The sequence below is a fragment of the Oncorhynchus tshawytscha genome, linkage group LG05, assembly GCF_018296145.1.
Source record: "Oncorhynchus tshawytscha isolate Ot180627B linkage group LG05, Otsh_v2.0, whole genome shotgun sequence".
NCBI lineage: Eukaryota > Metazoa > Chordata > Actinopteri > Salmoniformes > Salmonidae > Oncorhynchus > Oncorhynchus tshawytscha.
This window is the reverse complement of record NC_056433.1, coordinates 9,898,479-9,919,197: the sequence shown is the minus strand read 5'-3', so window position 1 is coordinate 9,919,197 and position 20,719 is coordinate 9,898,479. Positions and strand designations below refer to the sequence as shown.

The 20,719-nt window shown below is 45.7% G+C and overlaps 1 protein-coding gene across 15 annotated transcripts in view; it reads right to left on the bottom strand.

The window, feature by feature from the left end:
- Positions 1-1,362: 1,362 nt before the first annotated feature.
- Positions 1,363-20,719, bottom strand: part of LOC112249826 (MAP/microtubule affinity-regulating kinase 3-like) — a 117,736-nt gene continuing 98,379 nt past the window's right edge. For 3 of the 15 annotated variants that reach the window (XM_042321441.1, XM_042321437.1, XM_042321438.1), the window contains exons 12-19: positions 20,059-20,212; positions 19,484-19,704; positions 16,159-16,262; positions 11,222-11,395; positions 10,198-10,470; positions 9,163-9,189; positions 4,203-4,247; positions 1,363-3,141 (exon numbers count right to left, since the gene is read on the bottom strand). In XM_042321441.1, the coding sequence (XP_042177375.1) occupies positions 2,751-3,141; positions 4,203-4,247; positions 9,163-9,189; positions 10,198-10,470; positions 11,222-11,395; positions 16,159-16,262; positions 19,484-19,704; positions 20,059-20,212 (1,389 nt within the window). In that variant the 3' untranslated portion in view covers positions 1,363-2,750. Of the gene's footprint in view, positions 3,142-4,202; positions 4,248-7,790; positions 8,376-9,162; positions 9,190-10,197; positions 10,471-11,221; positions 11,396-16,158; positions 16,263-19,483; positions 19,705-20,058; positions 20,213-20,719 lie in introns of those variants that run through there. The other 12 variants (XM_042321439.1, XM_042321450.1, XM_042321443.1 and 9 more) reach the window with 9 other exon arrangements.

Sequence of the window (20,719 nt, the reverse complement as noted above, 5' to 3'; positions counted from 1 at the left end):
CTGCCGCCACAGAAAACAGTATTGAGCTGTAAAAGGGGACATGGACACGCTCCACTAGAGTCATGCTAGAACACAGACAACTATGTTTTTTTCCCACTAATTGGGCAAAATATCAGAATTGGGCTTCCTGTGTAAACACAGTCAGAGACCTACCATCAGTCAGACAGGGCCAGAGACCTACCATACAGAGTTATGCCCTTGAACACTGATCTAAATAAATGAGTGACACATACTGAACAAAAAATATGGTCCCGTGTTTCATGAGATGAAATAACAGATGCCCCAAATTTTCCATATGCACAAAAAAGCTTATTTCAATCAAATGTTTTGAGCACAAATGTGTTTACATCCCAGTTAGTGAGCATTTCCCCTTTGCCAAGATAATCCATCTACCTGACAGATGTGGCATATCAAGAAGCCGATTTAACAGCATGATCATTACACAGGTGCACCTTGTGCGGGGGACAAAAATGTGCAGTTGTCACGCAACACAATACCACAGATGTCTCAAGTTTTGAGGAAGTGTGTAATTGGCATGCTGACTGCAGGAATGTCCACCAGAGCTGTTGCCAGATAATTCAATGTTAATTTCTCTACCATAAGCCGCCTCCAACATCGTTTAGAGAATAAGGCAGTATGTCTAACCAGCCTCACAACCACGGACCACGTGTAACCATCCCAGCCCAGGACCTCCACATCTGGCTTCCTCACCTGCGAGATCGTCTGAGACCAGCCACCTCGGACAACTGAGGAGTATTTCTGTCTGCCTGTAATAAAGCCCTTTTGTGGGGAAAAACTCATTCTGATTGGCTGGGCTTGGCTCCCCAGTGGGTTGGCCTATGCCCTCCCAGGACCACCCAGGGCTGCGCACCTGCCCAGTCATGTGAAATCCATAGATTAGGTTCTAAGGGATGTATTTCAATTGACTGATTTCCTTATATGAACTGTAACTCAGTAAAATCGTTTAAATTGTTAGATATTGCATTTATATATTTTTGTGCAGTATAGATCTACAGTACAGTAGATTTGAGACATGATTATCCAGATCACTGAAAGCTGAGAGCAGTAGGCATTCTATTTCGAGTCCCATGTAGATTTAATGCCTTTTCCGTGTCAGTGATGTCTAGTGAGTAATGTAACAACGAAGGTACTTTCTGCAATAGAGACAAATATGGATATACTGTATATATAAAAAGGTTTGTGTTATTGTCATAACATCTATTTTGCAAGAGAGAATACTCCAGACGGTTATATTCAGAAAGTGACTTGTAGAGTCAACATGCAGTCACGTTAGGTTTCCCACGTGGGAGTAGAATCCAAAACAGTTGAAGTTGAAAATAAACTCAGGCAGACAGAGGCTGGTCATTTTTAAGGTGTTTTAATGGAGACACTGGTTAACCAGGGACGAATGAGTTAACGTTAATTCCACAGCTCCCGTCTCATAACAGAAAAGGGGAAGTATATCATTATACAGCTGTTGCCAAACTGAGGTACATTATTTACATTCCAGAAAAAAAATTCAAATAGTGCCAACGTTTATATGAGGATGGGAGTGAATACTGGAGGCCTGAAAACAGCCATGGTTGAACTTTGAACTTTTGTGTCCCAGGAATGGCCGACCACATCTGACTCAGCCCGTGGGCCCGGGTGGGCGGGACCAGATAGCGGGGGCATTTCAGTAACATCTGAGAAGAGAACCGTAAAAAAAAAAAAAAAAAAATGGAACAACATCAAAGGAAAAACCACTAAATATTCATATACACCAGGAAGGGAAATCTTCCCTATTTCTGTGAATACTTTTTTTTTGTAGCAAATTAATCAAAGTCCCATGATACTTGGCAACATTCCCCTGTTTTGAAGCAGGGGTCTGCCAAAGTGCGTTGTCACGGCGCCGGCCTCCTCCAGCCCCTGCTCTCTGGGTTGGGTGACCCCATACAGCAGGGGCTTGACCAGCTGAGTCCATACATTGCATTTATACTGTAACCACACAGATGAACACTGATGATCAACGGCTTCAAATCATAGAATGAAAGTCTGTGTGTATGTGTAGAGGTTGGTTAAGTAAATGGGAGAGAGCGCAATTGACTGTCAAAATCAGTTTGACAGTGCTAACAATAATACAGTCACTTGTTGTGCAATTAGCTAGGCTATCCAACCAGTCATATCTGGCAGCCCTATTAGCAAGCCTAACTATTCCAACCAGTCATATCTGGCAGCCATATTCACCTTGCAAGAGGAATTCTGGGTACTTGTAACAGTGGGAGGGGGTCAGTTTTTGTGTTCCTCCTCCACTTCTCTCCCTCCCTTGTATGAGTTTAAACTCCCATTTGAGAGGTATTTTCCAGAGCCACAAAGGAGACAATGCAATAGTGCATTCATCAATAAAACAAGACCCAAAGAACATGTCAATGTCAGACCAACGTTCCCGACAGCTCAAGACCACCTGTTACATCATCAATAATAATAATAATAATATTAATAATAAGGATAATGCTCCAAAGACACAGGAAATTATTGCCTAAAGCTATACATCGTTTTCAATACATACTTTGTAAGTGTCTCGGAGGAAATCCGTAGATCTGCTACTTAAGTTTTTTAATTTTTTATAACGACTGTACAGCTCGTTCAGATTCGACTCGACTCAAGTCCATTTCAAAATGCTTTCTTTCCCCACTTTACGTTGCTTTAGTCAGTTTTGAACCGCAATATTTTACCTGCGTGGTAAACACCCCCCATATCCCTAGGAGGACCTACAATTTGAGTTCGTTGGCAATTTTGGACGCTATGTTCTTGAAGGCGATGGACGTGCCCGAGATCCGCTTGAAGCGCACACCGTTGAGCGAGAGGCGCGGTAGCTTGCACACCTCCATCTCCCACTGGACCAGGCTCTCAGCGTGGCCGTCTCCGTGCACGCACAGCAGCAGGAAACGCTCGCGCTGCTCGTAGTCGCAGTTGTTGGCGTCCAGCACCTTGCGGATCTCGCGCATCATGTCGTGGGGCTCCATGGACGATGTAGTCTTCATGCTCCAGGTGAAGCGGAGGGAGCGCGGCTTGGTGTCCTTGGGGTGTTGGCCGTGAGGGGGCTGAGGATGCTGCTGGAGCTGCTGCTGGTCCTCCTTCTGATCACCTGACATGTTGCGACTGCCAGGGGGAAGAGGAGAGAAGGGGAGAGGAGGGGATAGAGAGGAGGTGAGCACAGAGGACAGGGGAAAGAGGAGAGTTAGTTAGAGATGTGGTAATGGGAGATGGAGGGTGGGTGGGGGATGGAGGGTGAGTGTGGGTGGGGGATGGAGGGTGAGTGTGGGTGGGGGATGGAGGGTGAGTGTGGGTATGTGTAGTTAGAGGAGTGTGTCTCGGCAGAAGTGAGTTTTACATGAATGCATCAGTGTGACTGAATATGTAACAAGATCAAATGTGTGTACTGGGTCACCCTGTTCAGACGTCTACCTGTGAAGATCTTACATGGTACAACATCAGAGTCACAACACAAGGAGTCAGTGCTGACAGATTCTCAAGTCATTTTAACATCATTCATGCATTTACACCTCACCACCATGCAGGGGGCGCTCTTGTGTTCTTTCAACAGGCAGTCATGCAGCAAACACACAAAACAATGCAATTTCACATTACATCTAGCGACAGGAACAAAACAATGCAGACTTCAGATCTGCATGCAGGTAAGGCAGACGATATTTACATTCTCAACTACTCAAAACAATTACAACACATGGGAAAGAGCATTATCTTCAACCAGAACAGTTCTAAATGGACAAGGTAATGCCATGGACTAAAATTCTAATCTGTTGCCATTACCGCGAGTTTCATCACAAGATGTCAGCGAGAAAAAAAGTGAGTGAAAAATGTAGGGAGAGTCAGAGTTGTCCTCTGCTGGACTCCTATCCACACTGCAGATGAGAAAGTCTACTTTGAGTAATAGAGGTCCTATGGAAGCCTGTATGACAGTATGTCTACACAGATAAAACAGTGTACACCTTCAGCACCGTGTGTAGCTGAAGAGATAAGAGTAATCTATCTGATCCAGATAGGCCCCAAATCCCTAGTGGAGACCCAGCGTGTCTAAGCAGAGGGCTGGGTTGACTGTACAGCTAAATAAAGATTAAATAAAAATATTTCATAAAAAATACATGGGGTTGTGGGTGAGATGGAAGTAAACACAGAGGATTTTAGGCATCTCATCTCACCTTGAGCTCTCCAACCTCCCGTTTCTCTCAAACTCTGCCGGGCCTCTTGGATATGGGGGGGAGGGGCATGATAGAACAGATAGAAAGAGAGAAGGGAAAGGAAATCAGATCTTACGTTCCAGTTAAAAAGAGGGCGTATCAAAAGTGCTGATACAGCAGGTGGGGAAAAGGGAGCGGATCAAAAGTACTGATACAGCAGGTGGGGGAAAAAGGGAGCGGCTCAAAAGTGCTGATACAGCAGGTGGGGAAAAAAGGGGAGCGGATCAAAAGTGCTGATACAGCAGGTGGGGGAAAAAAGCTTTTTAATTTGAGATATTTAGAAAGGAGAGCGAGAGAGATGATAACAGACCGGAAAATATTCTGTATTGGCAGTGTTAACCTCTATCTACACCAGGACCATTCCTAATGGCAGGTCTGGTAGCTGGACATGTCACACCACCAGTAGAACTATAAGATTAACAGCAGAGAAGTTATGTAAGGTGTAATGAAACGAAAGCACCCCGTCAGATGCTGTGGGTCAGTGTTGAACTTCCTGTTGGCATTCAGCTCTATTACCATGTACATTCTCGGTCCATTTATAGAGGATTTTGGTCGAGGCGTGCAGGCAGCAATGTGTGTATTCAGATGAAAAGATGCAAGACACATTAAAGATACATAGATATGACTTTAAGGAATATTCACACAATCAAGTGCAGATCGACGTAGACCCACACACACACACCAAACCCTCTCACACAGACAGACACACTCACACACACACACACACACACACACACACACACACACACACACACACACACACACACTCTCGTACACAGAAGAAACAAACACATCTAAGAAGATTCAGTTGGAGTCATGCAGATGGGAGTGCTGGGCCTAGTTGGCTGTGTGAGAAAAGACAAGGAGAAAGAGAGAGAGGAGGGTTTGTTTGATGCTTAAACAGAAGGAGCCCTATCTCTGTGTAAAGATGATGTCACGCTGCTTGCTTAGTGAGTACCACTTCCTCACGATTTGGCCCAACAGCACGAACTCGTGACCTCTGCCTTGCTAGCACACGTGACCACTCTCCTGAAGAGTCTTAACAGTCGGCGCCATGTGAAAAGCTAGCTATTTGCTCAGGTAAGTGGGTACATTTCAGGCTGAGGAGTACATTTCACACATCCCACATGTGCTCCATATGGGCTGGATGGACTGGAGTCCCCCTGAAGAGAGGCAGGACACTAGACTTGGTGGAGTCCCCCTGAAGAGAGGCAGGACACTAGACTTGGTGGAGTCCCCCTGAAGAGAGGCAGGACACTAGACCTGGTGGAGTCCCCTTGAAGAGAGGCAGGACACTAGACCTGGTGGAGTCCCCCTGAAGAGAAGCAGGACACTAGACCTGGTGGAGTCCCCCTGAAGAGAGGCAGGACACTAGACCTGGTGGAGTCCCCTGAAGAGAGGCAGGACACTAGACCTGGTGGAGTCCCCTGAAGAGAGGCAGGACACTAGACCTGGTGGAGTCCCCTGAAGAGAGGCAGGACACTAGACCTGGTGGAGTCCCCTGAAGAGGCAGGACACTAGACCTGGTGGAGTCCCCCTGAAGAGAGGCAAACACTAGACCTGGTGGAGTCCCCTGAAGAGAGGCAGGACACTAGACCTGGTGGAGTCCCCCTGAAGAGAGGCAGGACACTAGACCTGGTGGAGTCCCCCTGAAGAGAGGCAGGACACTAGACCTGGTGGAGTCCCCCTGAAGAGAGGCAGGACACTAGACCTGGTGGAGTCCCCCTGAAGAGAGGCAGGACACTAGACTTGGTGGAGTCCCCCTGAAGAGAGGCAGGACACTAGACCTGGTGGAGTCCCCTTGAAGAGAGGCAGGACACTAGACCTGGTGGAGTCCCCTGAAGAGAAGCAGGACACTAGACCTGGTGGAGTCCTCCTGAAGAGAGGCAGGACACTAGACCTGGTGGAGTCCCCCTGAAGAGAGGCAGGACACTAGACCTGGTGGAGTCTCCCTGAAGAGGCAGGACACTAGACCTGGTGGAGTCCCCCTGAAGAGAGGCAGGACACTAGAAGTCCCCCTGACCTGGTGGAGAAGAGAGGCAGGATCACTAGACCTGGTGGAGTCCCCCCCCTGAAGAGAGGCAGGACACTAGACCTGGTGGAGTCCCCCTGAAGAGAGGCAGGACACTAGACCTGGTGGAGTCCCCTGAAGAGAGGCAGGACACTAGACCTGGTGGAGTCCTCCTGAAGAGAGGCAGGACACTAGACCTGGTGGAGTCCCCCTGAAGAGAGGCAGGACACTAGACTTGGTGGAGTCCCCCTGAAGAGAGGCAGGACACTAGACTTGGTGGAGTCCCCCTGAAGAGAGGCAGGACACTAGACTTGGTGGAGTCCCCCTGAAGAGAGGCAGGACACTAGTTCTGGTGGAGTCCCCCTGAAGAAAGGCAGGACACTAGACCTGGTGGAGGCCCCCTGAAGAGAGGCAGGACACTAGAAATGGTTGTTAATAGAGCTAGACTGCAGTGAACTGCAGAGCATCAAAAGGCCCTTTGGAACTGATTCTAAGAGTTACTACTCTGTGTGTCTGTCTGGAACTGGCTATTTCCCTATAGCCCAGTATATCAGCATCTGTCCGTTCCATCTGTATGTGATTTAGTATAATATAAGAGTGAGTGGACAAAAGCAAAGCAAGTCACACGTTCTATCATCTACCAGTTCTGGGACAGGGGCTATCATCTACCAGTTCTAGGATTGGATCATCTACCAGTTCTAGGATTGGGGCTGTGCTATCATCTACCAGTTCTAGGATTGGATCATCTACCAGTTCTAGGATTGGGGCTGGGCTATCATCTACCAGTTCTAGGATTGGATCATCTACCAGTTCTAGGATAGGGGCTGGGCTATCATCTACCAATTCTAGGATAGGGGGGCTATCATCTACCAGTTCTAGGATAGGGGCTGGGCTATCATCTACCAGTTCTAGGATAGGGGCTGGGCTATCATCTACCAATTCTAGGATAGGGGCTGGGCTATCATCTACCAATTCTAGGATTGGGGCTGGGCTATCATCTACCAGTTCTAGGATTGGGGCTGGGCTATCATTTACCAGTTCTAGGATAGGGGCTGGGCTAGGATAGGGGCTGGGCTATCATCTACCAATTCTAGGATAGGGGCTGGGCTATCATCTACCAGTTATAGGATAGGGGCTGGGCTATCATCTACCAGTTCTATTTGCGCCCCTACTGGATGGAAATTAAAAGTGTAATGGCTGTGGTCAATGCAATGGCACTTATAAATGTAGATCCTTCAAACACCCACAAACAGGGAAATCAATCCCTTTCAAAAGGTGTTATTACGTGCTCCACTAAGGCAGTTATTTATCTTATAACTTGTCCTTGTGGTAAAAGTTATAGGATAGGGTCTGGGCTATCATCTACCTGTTCTAGGATAGGGGCTGGGCTATCATCTACCAATTCTAGGATTGGGGCTGGGCTATCATCTACCAGTTCTAGGATTGGATCATCTACCAGTTCTAGGATTCGGGCTGGGCTATCATCTACCTGTTCTAGGATAGTATAGGGCTGGGCTATCATCTACCAGTTCTATTGGTACCATAGGGACTGGGCTATCATCTACCAGTTCTAGGATAGGGACTGGGCTAGAATAGGGGCTGGGCTATCATCTACCAGTTCTAGTATAGGGACTGGGCTATCATCTACCAGTTATAGGATAGGGACTGGGCTAGGATAGGGCCTGGGCTATCATCTACCAGTTCTAGGATAGGGACTGGGCTATCATCTACCAGTTCTTGGATAGGGACTGGGCTAGAATAGGGGCTGGGCTATCATCTACCAGTTCTAGGATTGGGACTGGGCTAGGATAGGGGCTGGGCTATCATGTACCAGTTCTAGGATAGGGACTGGGCTAGGATAGGGGCTGGGCTATCATCTAGCAAGTCAAGGAGAAATTGAGGGACAAGTTGCTTAGCCAGGTGGATAAGGGCAAATCAAGGAAAAATTGATGGACAAGTTCCATAGTTTGGATAGCTTTCAGGGACACCAATGCGTGAAGAGAGACGATGGGGAGGAATTCTCTACAGTTTTGGGGATTTGGTACCTGAACTTCGTCCTGCAACGAAACACCTCTCAATCATCATCTGGAACGGTAGCCACATTTAGAGCCCAGTAGGGTACCCTAAATTACACAACCAAGAAGTTTGTCACCTTGTCCAAGAAGAAAAATGAAGAGCTTTCTGAAATAAAAAAATACAGTGGGTCCCTTTGCGTCCCGAGATGAAAGGTAAAAAAGTACAGGCTAGCTCATAAAATACTTCTACTAAAAAATGTTGTTTTCAGTAGGATTATAAATGACAAAATACAATTTTTGGGGGGGGGGTAAAAATGTATGTCCATAGAGCTTAGAACTGACCCCTTTGAGTATCCCTAAATTAATTGATTCATAAAGTGTGGTAACATCTTCATAAAAATAATAAAAGTCACCAAAAGTGAGGGTTCTGCCTTGAACACAATGCTAGCTACTGCCAAATTAGAAAATGGCTACCACCAGCTTTTTATCAACTTGTATGCATTTGATGTACAGTCATGAAGGCATTGTATGGTACAGTAGTTGTGCAGACATATGCACGTGTAAAAACCAACACAAGACCTTAAACAATAAATAAACATTTGTCAAGCATTCCCATTAGTGATTGTGCACAGACCAGCTCAGTAGAGAGCCATGCATGGGTGATTAGTAGAGTCTGTAGGCTGGTTAAACTCAAAGACCGATAAGAAAACATAAAAGGTCTTAGACATGCTCAATTGTACAGTGATTAGGGCTCATGGAGCCAAGAGGTCAGTCAGTTTCAGGCATTTTAATAAAGCTCTTTGTCCACACAGGGTTAAAAAGTCCACACAGTTTACCAATTAGTTAAGTGTTTCTGATTAATTGCACACCAAGCCAATTGGTGGGGTCATCCTACCTTTTGGTAAACCTGAATGACTTGTTTCTATAAAAAATTAAAATGAAGAAGAAAGAAATATACCAAGTCAAAAGTTGTACTAAAAATTATTTTTAAAGAATCAAATTAGAAAATAGTTTTTGGGGGGGCAGCATAATAAAGATCAGTAGCTGAGACATCTTGTCTGAGCTTGGCTGCTAGCATCTGTTACTGGCAGATTGCAGACAGCTTGGATAATGGGTAATAGCAGCTTCCCTAGAATAGTATTATTATAGAGCTAAGGTGTTCAAATCTGGTCCAAGAAAAACCTGAACAGCAGCTACGGAAAGGATAAAGTGTGCGGAAAAAAAACATTCAATGAATGCATTAAAGAATACTTCAATGTTAAATTACTTTTCAGATTAAACTTGAGGGTCTTTATTAGTTTAATTTATAAAAAGCCCCAAAAAGTAATGAAGCCATTTTGCATATGACAGAGAGTTGAGACATAATCCAAATATAATTCTGGCTAAAATATAGAACAACCTGGAGCTAATATTGATTCTGAGATAGAAGATTATTCTTACCGAGGAGGGGGGTGAAAATGTATTAACAAATGTGCAGGACTTCAAAGAGAAGTGAGAGATATCAAACATTGTAGGCCGTCATTGTAAATAAGAATTTATACTTAACTGACTTGCCTAGTTAAATAAAGGTTAAAAAAAATGATGACATAATTGCTTAACAATTCACAAAAAATGACGTCAGCTGATGAAGATTATCTCATAGAACAAAACGCATAATATCTCCTAAGCCTGTGTTTACCACAAACCAAATGTTCTGTGTATCCCCCAAAAAACGTCAAAAAAGCCTTTGATGAACGAACCATGGCAGAGTTAACACCATTACTATTGCTCCTTATTAAAGAATGAGGAGTGAAATAGGGTATGGATAAATTCATATTATACAGGCTAGTGAAGAAACCAAAAAGTACAGATCTCAAACCCCAGTGCTGAAAACTGCATACCGTGGTTTATTCCGATTGTTTTGGGGATACCGTGTGTGGCTTTGGCTTACCTGCGCGTGAGTTTGGAGGTGAGCTTGGTGAAGAGGTTGGTGGTGCCTCGGCTGCGGGACTGCGAGAGGGGCGTGGCGTCATGCGACAGCGTGGGTGAGGCCGGCGGGCCGTTGTAGGTGGCCGTGCGACGCTCCCGCAGCTGGCCGCCGTGGAAGGTGCTGCGGCTGGCTGTGCCGCGGGGGAAACGCAGCCTGTCGGGGGGCGTGGCGCCGCTGCTGATGCTGTGGGTGGAGGAGCCTCCGGGGTTCCGCTGGCCAGACGTCGTCGACGTGCTGGGGAGGAAACGTGGGTGGAGGAAAGAGAAATTAAGATATTTTAGCCTGGGTCACGGCCTGTTTTCTGCGCAAGCCAAAGAGTTGGCTAAAGCAGACAAGGTTCCAGGTTATTCACAGTCAAAAGAGGGGACACCATCACCCTGTTCTGTGAACGAGTACCGATACTACCTGAAACAATACCATTTCACATCTCTTACCTGAAAGAGCAGCAGATGTCAAGTCGGATGGTTTTGGTTAGCTACGACTTTATCAACCACATCATGATGAAACACATGTTTTTATTGTTTAGTTGACTAAAGAGTTAAAGGGAACCTAAACAGAGTTTTTAGGACATTCGGGCCAATTACCTTAATGCAGCTACTGATCTTTGCTCCATTAGGGATTTTGTTTGTCAGGTGAGATTTGGCTAGCACTACTTTGGACCAAAGACACTGGGGTAAGTTAGTGGGAAGAGAGAGGACACAATCCTTCTCTGTGTTAAGACAAAAACCTTTACCAGAGGTAACAGCCATTGGTGGAGATGCTTTGGGGGTGGAGCTAACGGAATGAGAAAAGGGCAGATACACGGGATGAGTGTTGGGGAGGGAAATATTCAGATTGGTCAGAGGGCGCTAGAGAGAAAAAGTGGGGACATAGAGGGGGATGGAAAATCGAGGTTAGAGAGACGAGCAGACAGACATAACGTGGCCCCTGGGAAGAGGAGGACCCCTGGTTGAACCTCTGGGAGGCAGGGTGGGAAGCCCCTTACTTAGGCCTGAAGAAGTCGCCATCGGTAGGTGGCAGCGTTTGGCGGCAGGTGTGGCCCGAAGCCGACAGGGACGCGGCCTTCTGGTGGCGCAGGCGGACTGAGGCTGAGGAGACGGTGAGGGCCTTGGCGTAGGCAGAAGGGCTAGTGGCACAGGCCGCCGACATTTCACTCATGCTGCCCCCCGGAGGACAGGAGGTGAAGTGCGGTGAAAAAGGCCAAAGGGCCAGAGCAAAACAAGTGGGTTTTAATAAAGCATTGAGGGCATAAAAAGAGTCAAACTTCACAAGATAAAAAAAGAGGACAGAAAAGGAAGCACATTTTCTGTCCAGGCTCCCTTTAATGAATGTACTGTAGCATAGATAGTTAGACAAGCAGAAGTTGAAGGGAGCCTTCTTGGCAGTGGTGACTGTCTCTGTATTGGGTTGCACTGGATGGTCAAAGGATGTGGATTGTGGACTGCATATGAGTGTCTATCAATCTGCTGTGTCCCCCCTCAGTCCTCGATACATATCGGTTTTATTTATAATTGGATCAGTGTATCGCAATGTCGCATTGCACTAATTTCCTGTGTGAATGTCGTGAATGAATCATTCAAAAAGTAATCTTGGTGACAAATCTGAGCACTCAAATTGAATTGCCATGGTAACACAAGACACCTTGTAAAACAAAATGAGCGCTTCTTAGTGTACAAGTGTAACTACCTCCCTGTTCAACTACATTTTCTTATGTTTGGTGCCTAATGAACATCTCCGACAGAGAGAGATCAAAGGCTTTGACCACTGCAGACCGACCGAGGTCAAAGATCGTTTTAAACCCTCTTGTAACCATGTGTATAAATTCAAACACAACCTTCCAAGCACTTTTCATCCTCAAGATTCTCTTGGCATAGTCTATTTTAATCTCAACAGATTTCTTAGATTTGTTGTCAGAACACTTCAACAAGTAACCCGCCTCTACTCTCCGTTCTGTTGGCAAACGTGCAATCACTGGAGAGTAAACTGGACAAGCTTCATTCGAGATTATCCTATCAACGTGATCTGAAGAACTGTAATATTCTATTTTTCTCAGAGTCGCGGCTGAACAAGGACATGGATAATATACATCCAGCTGTTTTCTTTAATACATCAGCAGGACAGAACGGCAACGTCGGGCAAACTCAGAGGGGAAGTGGAGTATGTCTCTTTGTTAACAACAGCTGATGCGCAATACCCCATAATAAGCTGTACACCATACTATACTGAACAAAAATATAAACGCAACATGTAAAGTCTTGGTTCCATGTTTCATGAGCTGAAATAAAATATCTCCAAAATGTTCCATACACACAAAAAGCTTATTTCTCTCAAATTCTGTGAACAAGTTTGTTTACATCCCTGTTTGTGAGCATTTCTCCTTTGTCATGATAATCCATCCACCTGACAGGTGTGGCATATCAAGAAGCTGATTAAACAGCATGATGATTATTACACAGCTGCACCTTGTGCTGGTAACAAAAGGCCCCTAAAATGTTCAGTTTTGTCACACAACGCCCCAGTTTTGATGGAGCAATTGGCATGCTGAGTGCAGGAATATACACCAGAGCTGTTGCCAGAAAATTGAATGTTAATTTCTCTACCGTAAGCCGCATCCAACATAGTTTTCAGTATGTCCAATCAGCCTCACAACCACAGACCATGTGTATGGCGTTGTATGGGCGAGCGGTTTGCTGATGTCAACGTTGTGAACAGAGTGCCCCATGGTGGCGGAGGGGTTATGGTATGGGCAGGCATAAGCTAGGGACAACAAACACAAATGCATTTTATTGATGGTAATTTCAATGCTCAGAGATACCGTGACTAGATCCTAAGGCCCATTGTTGTGCAATTCATCCACCTCCATCATCTCATGTTTCAGCATGATAATGCACGGACGGCCCCATGTTGCAAGGATCGGTACACAATTCCTGGAAGCTGAAATCCCAGTTCTTCAATGGCCTGCATACTCACCAGACATGTCACCCATTGAGCACGTTTGGGATGCTCAGGATCGACGTGTACGACAGCGAGTTCCAATTCTCGCCAATATCCAGCAACTTTGCACAGCCATTGAAGAGGAGTGGGACAACATTTCACAGACCACAATCAACAGCCTGATCAACTATACGCGAAAGAGATGTGTCGCGCTGCATGAGGCAAATGGTGGTCACCAGATACTGACTGGTTTCTGATCCAAGCCCCTATCATTTTTTTTAAAGGTATCTGTAATCAACAGATGCATATCTGTATTCTCAGCAATGTGAAATCCATAGATTAGGGCCCAATGAATTTAATTCAATTGACTGATTTCCTGACATGAACTGTAACTCTGTACATTGTTGCGTTCCAACTTTTTGTTCAAAATATTTACAAACAGAGTTTTCATCTATATTTTTCATGGCTGTCTACTTACCACCACAAACAAATGCTGGCACTAAGACCGCAATCAACGCGCTTTATAGGGCCATAAGCAAAGAAGAAAATGCTCACCCAGAGGTGGCGCTCCTAGTGGCCAGTGATTTTAATGCAGGAAACGTAAATTTATTTTCACTAATCTCAACCAGTATGTCACCTGTGCATCTAGAGGCGAAAAAAAAACTCTAGATCACCTTTACTTCACACACAGAGACGCATACAAAGCTCCCTCTCGCCCTCCATTTGTAAAATCTGACCATAACTCTACCCTCCTGATTCCTGTCTATAAGCAAAAACTCAAACAGGAAGTACCAATGAGGCACTCAATACAGAATTGGTCCGATGAAGCGGATGCTAAGCTACAGGACTGTTTCGCTAGCACAGAATGGAATATGTTCTGGGAATCGTCCGATAACATTGAGGAGTTTACCACATCAGTCACCGGCTTCATTAATAAGTGCATCGACAACGACGACACCCCCACAGTGACCGTACGTACATATCTCAACCAGAAGCCATGGATTACAGGCAACATCCACACTGAGCTAAAGGCTAGAGCTGCCACTTTCAAGGAGCGGGACACTAATCCGGACGCTTATAAGAAATAAAACATGGAAAGCGTCAATACAGGACTAAGATCGAATCCTACTACATCTGCTCTGACACTCGTCGGATGTGGCAGGGCTTGAAAACTATCACGGATTACAAAGGGAAACCTAGCCGCGAGCTTGCCAGTGACGCGAGCCTACCAGACGAGCTAAATGCCTTCAAATGCTCGCTTCGAGGCTAGCAACACTGAACCATGCTTGAGCGCACCAGCTTTTCTGGACAACTGTGTGATCAAGCTCTCCATAGCCGGTGTGAGTAAGACCTTTAAACAGCTTAACATTCACAAGGCCGCAGGGCCAGACGGATTACCAGGATGCGTACTCCGCTGTAATGCGTCTTCACTTGCATTTTTAACCTTGTTCTGACCCTGTAATACCTACATGTTTCAAGCAGACCACCAAGCTCAGCGTGCAACAATATAGTGCCCTCCAAGCTCATCACTAAGCTGACCCTGGGACTGAACACCTCCCTCTGCTGGATCATGGACTTTCTGACAGACCGCCCCCAGCTGGTGAGGGTAGGCAACAACGCATCCACCATGCTGACCCTCAACACGTGGGCCCCTCAAGGGTGCGTGCTTAGTCCCCTTCTGTATTCCCTGTTCACCCACAACTACGTGGCCAAGCAAGACTCCAACACCGTCATTAAGTTTGCAGATGACACAGCGGTGCTAGACCTGATCACTGACGACGATGCTACAGCCAAAAGGGAGGAGGTCAGTGACCTGGCAGTGTAGTACCAGGACAACAACCTCTCCCTCAATGTCAGCATGACAAGCAAGCTAATTATGGACTACAGGAAACTGGGGGGGCGCCGCATTCACATCAACGGGGCTGTAGTGGAACGGGTCGAGAGCTTCAAGTTCCTCAGTGTCCACATCACTAAAAATTGATTCCAGAACAGTCAGACTGTTCTCTCTGTTACTGCAAGGCAAGCGGTACAGGAGCGCCAAGTCTGGGACCAAAAGGCTCCTGAACAGCTTCTACCCCCAAGCCATAAGACTGCTGAACAGTTAATTAAATGGCCACGCTGACTATTTGTACTGACTCTCTTGCACCGGCTCTATGCACACTCACCCACACACTCACACATACTACACTGACACTGCAACACACACGCACTACATACTATATGCTCACACACACTTAAAACACACACGCATATTGACGCCACACACACACACACTTTAACACTCTTCAACATACCCTGCTGCTACTCTGTTTATTATCTACCCTGATTACCTAGTCACTTTTACACCTGCCTACATGTACATATTACCTCAACTACCTCAGCTGCCTTGTACCCCTGCACATTGACTCGGTACCAGTACCCCTTGTATTTAGCCTCGTTATTGTTATTTTATTGTGTTAGTATTTCCTTTAAAATGTTTCTGCTAATTTGTCTTACTTTTTAACTCTGCATTGTTGGGAAAGGGCTCGTAGGCATTTCACAGTCAAGTCTACACTTGTATTCGGCGCATGTGATAAATACCATTTTATTTATTAATTTTATCTCTTGTATTTTTGAACAACACAGAGTGCTGTTCACATGTGCTTTTTTTTATTTATCTGACACAACTACTCTGTTCCAATTATCATAGAGTCCTTTCAAATAGGCCAATGACTAAAGGTAGATATACAGTGTAGTTTCTATTGAGCTGGACATTAATAGGCCCCAATATAGCATCTCTGTGATTCTAAACCAATGTTTTTTTTGACCATGGCTATTTCACAGAGAAAACACTGTGTGTATAATGATGATGATGAAGAACTTCCTTTAGTAAAACAACAACCTTAACTAGAACATCATCTTCAAGACCTGAATCTTGTACAGTGTGGTCAGGGTGGTGTATGTAGCTGCTGCAGGCTAGGAGGGACAACGGGACAAACAGAGCCTCACCTGTTTTCTTTTCCGTTCTGGATGACAGAGTGGCGATCCGAGGCGTTCCTCTCACTACACACATACGTGTTCCTCCTTCTCATGCCCCCTGATGTGGAGTTAGTCTGGAGGGAGAGAGAGAGCGAGAGAGGGTGATGAAAGGAGGGAGAGAGTGAAAGGAGGGAGAGGATGATGAAAGGAAGGAGAGAGAGAGGGTGGTGAAAGGAGGGAGAGAGTGAAAGAGAGAGAGGGTGATGAAAGGAGGGAGAGAGTGAAAGAGAGAGGGTGATGAAAGGAGGGAGAGGGTGATGAAAGGAGGGAGAGAGTGAAAGAGAGAGACAGTGATGAAAGGAGGGAGAGGGTGATGAAAGGAGGGAGAGGGTGATGAAAGGAGGGAGAGAGTGAAAGAGAGAGAGGGTGATGAAAGAAGGGAGAGAGGGTGATGAAAGGAGGGAGTGAGTGAAAGAGAGAGAGGTTGATGAAAGGAGGGAGAGAGTGAAAGAGAGAGGGTGATGCAAGAGAGAGAGTGAAAGAGAGAGAGGGTGATGAAAGGAGGGAGAGAGTGAAAGAGAGAGTGTGAAAGGAGGGAGAGAGTGAAATAGAGCAGGTGATGCAAGAGAGAGAGTGAAAGAGAGAGAGGATGATGAAAGGAGGCAGTGAGTGAAAGAGAGAGAGTGTGATAAAAGGAGGGAGTGAGTGAAAGAGAGCAGGTGATGCAAGAGAGAGAGTGAAAGAGAGAGAGGATGATGAAAGGAGGGAGTGAGTGAAAGAGAGAGAGGAGAGAGAGGAATTCATAACTGCAACCGTATTGCTGTTTCTTTTTTTTTTTGAGCTTGTTGTCACCGTTGTGCTTTGGCGTGTCAACGGTTTCTTCAATTTAATTGCGAGAGAGAGAGGGTGAGGATGGAAGGTGAGAAGTATAGTGACAGACAGAAAGAAAAATCAATAAATAAACCAAAGAAAGAAATGACAAGAGAAGATACTGCCCTAAACACTATGTTTCTTGTGAGGCCCAGTACAAATGCTGTAAACACTATCTCGACCCCTCTGACATTAATCATCAAGCCCAAAAAAGCTACCCTGTGAGTGAGTGTGTGGCCAAATATCCATACCCAGATATCCATACTTATATTTAAAATAGTATGCTGATTGAGTATGCGAAATGATTGTATTTGAAAATATTGTATTCTTTAAATGCCAGGATGTCATACTCATTTAGCTTTTCATCTAGTGGAATTCACTGTACACTATCGACAAAGAGAAGGGTATGTTCAGACCTACGTGTGTTTGACAACAGCTGAAGAATCAGCTGATAATTAGATGCCAACAAATGGCGGGTAGCAACGCAATTGCGCATTAGATGACGTATTCTCAGTGTGGGTGAGCCTACTACGTGGATATTTGTTGCTTACTGCATACATTTGTACTAAACAGTACGTTCTATACAATACAGTATTAAGACCCACATTTTGTTACGTTACAGCCTTATTCGAAAATTGACTAAATTGTTTTTTCCCCTCATCAATCTACACACAATACCCCATAATGACGAAGCAAACACAGGTTTTTATACATTTTAGCAAATATTATATACATTTAAAAGAAAAAAACTGAAATATCACATTTGCGTAAGTATTCAGACCCTTTACTCAGTACTTTGTTGAAGCAACTTTGGCAGCGATTACAACCTCGAGTCTTGGGTATGACGCTACAAGCGTGGCACACCTGTATTTGGGGAATTTCTCCCATTCTTCTCTGCAGATCCTCTCAAGCTCTGTCAGCTTGGATGGGGAGTGTTGATGCACAGCTATTTTCAGGTCTTTCCAGACATGTTCAATTGGGTTCAAGTCCGGGGTCTGGCTGGGCCACTCAAAGACATTCAGAGACTTGTCCCAAAGCCATTCATGCGTTGTCTTAGCTGTATGCTTAGGGTCGTTGTGCTGTTGGAAGGTGAACCTTCGCCCAGTCTGAGGTCCTGAGCGCTCTGGAGCAGGTTTTCATCAAGGATCTCTCTGTACTTTGCTCCGTTCATCTTTCCATCGATCCTTACTAGTCTCCCAGTCCCTGCTACTGAAAAACATCCCCACAGCATAATGCTGCCACCACCATGCTTTACCGTAGGGATGGTGCCAGGTTTCCTCCATAGGTGACGCTTGGCATTGAGGCCAAAGAGTTCAATCTTGGTTTAATCAGACCAGAGCATCTTGTTTCTCATGGTCAGAGTCCTTTAGGTGTCTTTTGGCAAACTCCAAGCGGGCTGTCATGTGCCTTTTACTAAGGAGTGGCTTCCATCTGGCCACTTTACCATAAAGGCCTGATTGGTGGAATGCTGCAGTTCCTCAGAGGAACTCTAGAGCTCTGTCAGAGTGACTATCGGGTTCTTGGTTGTCTCCCTGACCAAGGCCCTTCTCCCCCGATTGCTCAGTTTGGCAGGGCGGCCAGTTCTAGGAAGAGTCTTGGTGGTTCCAAACTTCTTCCATTTTAGAATTATGGATGCCACTGTGTTCTTGGGGACCTTTAATGCTGCAGACATTTTTTGGTACCCTTCCCCAGATCTGTGACTCGACACAATCCTGTCTCTGAGCTCTACGGACAATTTCCTCGACCTCATGGGTTGATTATTGTTCTGACATGCGCTGTCAGCTCAATTGAATTTGAGCTCAATTTCGAGTCTCATAGCAAAGGGTCTGAATACTTATGTAAATAAGGTATTTCTGTTTTATTTTTTATTTTTAATAAATTTGCAAAAATGTCTAAAAAACTGTTTTTGCTTTGTCATTATAGGGTATTGTATGTAGATTGCATATTTTTTTATTTTATTTAATCCAATAAGGCTGTAACTTAGCAAAATGTGGAAAAAGTCAAGGGGTCTGAATACTTTCTGAAGGCACTGTATGTAGTAAGATTAGTACACAGTGTATAGTTTTAGTAAGTAGAAGTCAAGACAGATTTTAGACACAGACATTGACATCAAGCCCAAAAACCCTGTGAGTGACTGTGTGTGTGTGTGAGTGACTGAGTGAGTTTGTGTGTGTGTGTGTGTGTGTGTGTGTGTGTGTGTGTGTGTGTGTGTGTGTGTGTGACTGTGTGTGTGTGAGTGACTGAGTGTGTGTGACTGAGTGTGTGTGTGAGTGACTGAGTGACTGAGTGTGTGTGTGTGTGTGTGTGTGTGTGTGTGTGTGTGTGTGTGTGTGTGTGTGTGTGTGTGTGTGTGTGTGTGTGTGTGTGTGTGTGTGTGTGTGTGTGTGTGTGTGTGTGTGTGTGTGTGTGTGTGTGTGTGAGTGTGTGAGTGGTTGGTGTGCGGATGCGTGTGTATACATATTCTGTGTACTCTCGGTATACTCACGCTGGGTGTGGTGGAGCCTTTCTTGCGGTCGGGGATGTCGGCCTTGTTAGGGTTGTTGGCGTTACCCAATAGGGGACTGGCAGGGGCACCGCTGCCACCACGCCCGCCTGGTGAAACAGACTTCCGTGGCTGGGCACCCCCATCCTCTTTGTGGTCGCTGTTGTCATCCGAGGTGGTCTGGCTCCTCTTGGGGTAGCCCACCGAGGGAATGGACGGACCGGCTGGATGGAGGGAGGGAGAGACACACATGGATGAGTGTGGAGTTACAATGAGAACAGTGGTGCATTGGATGTTCACATCGCTCTTCCTATAACACTTATCCCCCTTTCCCTCCTTCATGACCCCCTTACTCCTCCTCCTCTCAATGTCCCCCTTCCTCCTTCTTCTCTCAATGTCTCCCCTTCTCCTTCTCCTCCTCTCAATGCCTTCCCTCCTCCTTCTCCTCTCAATCCCTCCCCTCCTTCTTCTCCTCTGTGTCCTCCTCCTCCCCTGCATCTCCCCTCCTTCATCCTTTCTCTCCTACATCCCCCCCTTTTTCCCTATCCTTCCCGCTCCATCTCCTCCCACCCTCTCACCCTGGTCGCTGTAGCGTCTCTGTTTCTGGGTGCCGGAGATGGACCGCTGGGCCTTGAGGTGGGCCGGAGACTGGCCGTTGTTGTTGTGCTCGCTGGCAGGCCGCGCCTTGGCTAGAGACAGATTACTGCTAGAACTGGAATCACTGACCTCCAACTAGGAAAGAGGGGGAGAGAAAAGCTTACACTTAAATCACACTGCAGATTAAAATTAGTTCTACTGTATTTTATGCGCAGATCTGTGCCATTTTGTGACAAAAAGTCACTCAGTGTGTGTTTCTCAATATGCATACAACTTCATTCTCCGATGACGTTCTTGTGTGGAAGAGAGTGTGGAGAATGCATAAGAATGTACATATGAGAAGCAAGCTACTTTTACAGGTACAAAACGACCTAAAACTAATGTTGTAATGCAATGTAGATAGGCCAATGGTAAGCTACGAATTCTTTATGGCTAGCTAGCTAGCTACCAATTCTTTGTCAGTTAGCCTGCGCTCTACGCACACTACAGTGGGTATTATAGGCAGGTAGATATGCTAAATTAACATAGTATGTATTTATTACTATATCAAGATAAAATATTCTAGTCAGGCAACATATGAGATGTGAATGGGCAACAGTTCACTCCGAAGTCAGAGTTTATTTTCTCTTGCTTCAGCTCGAA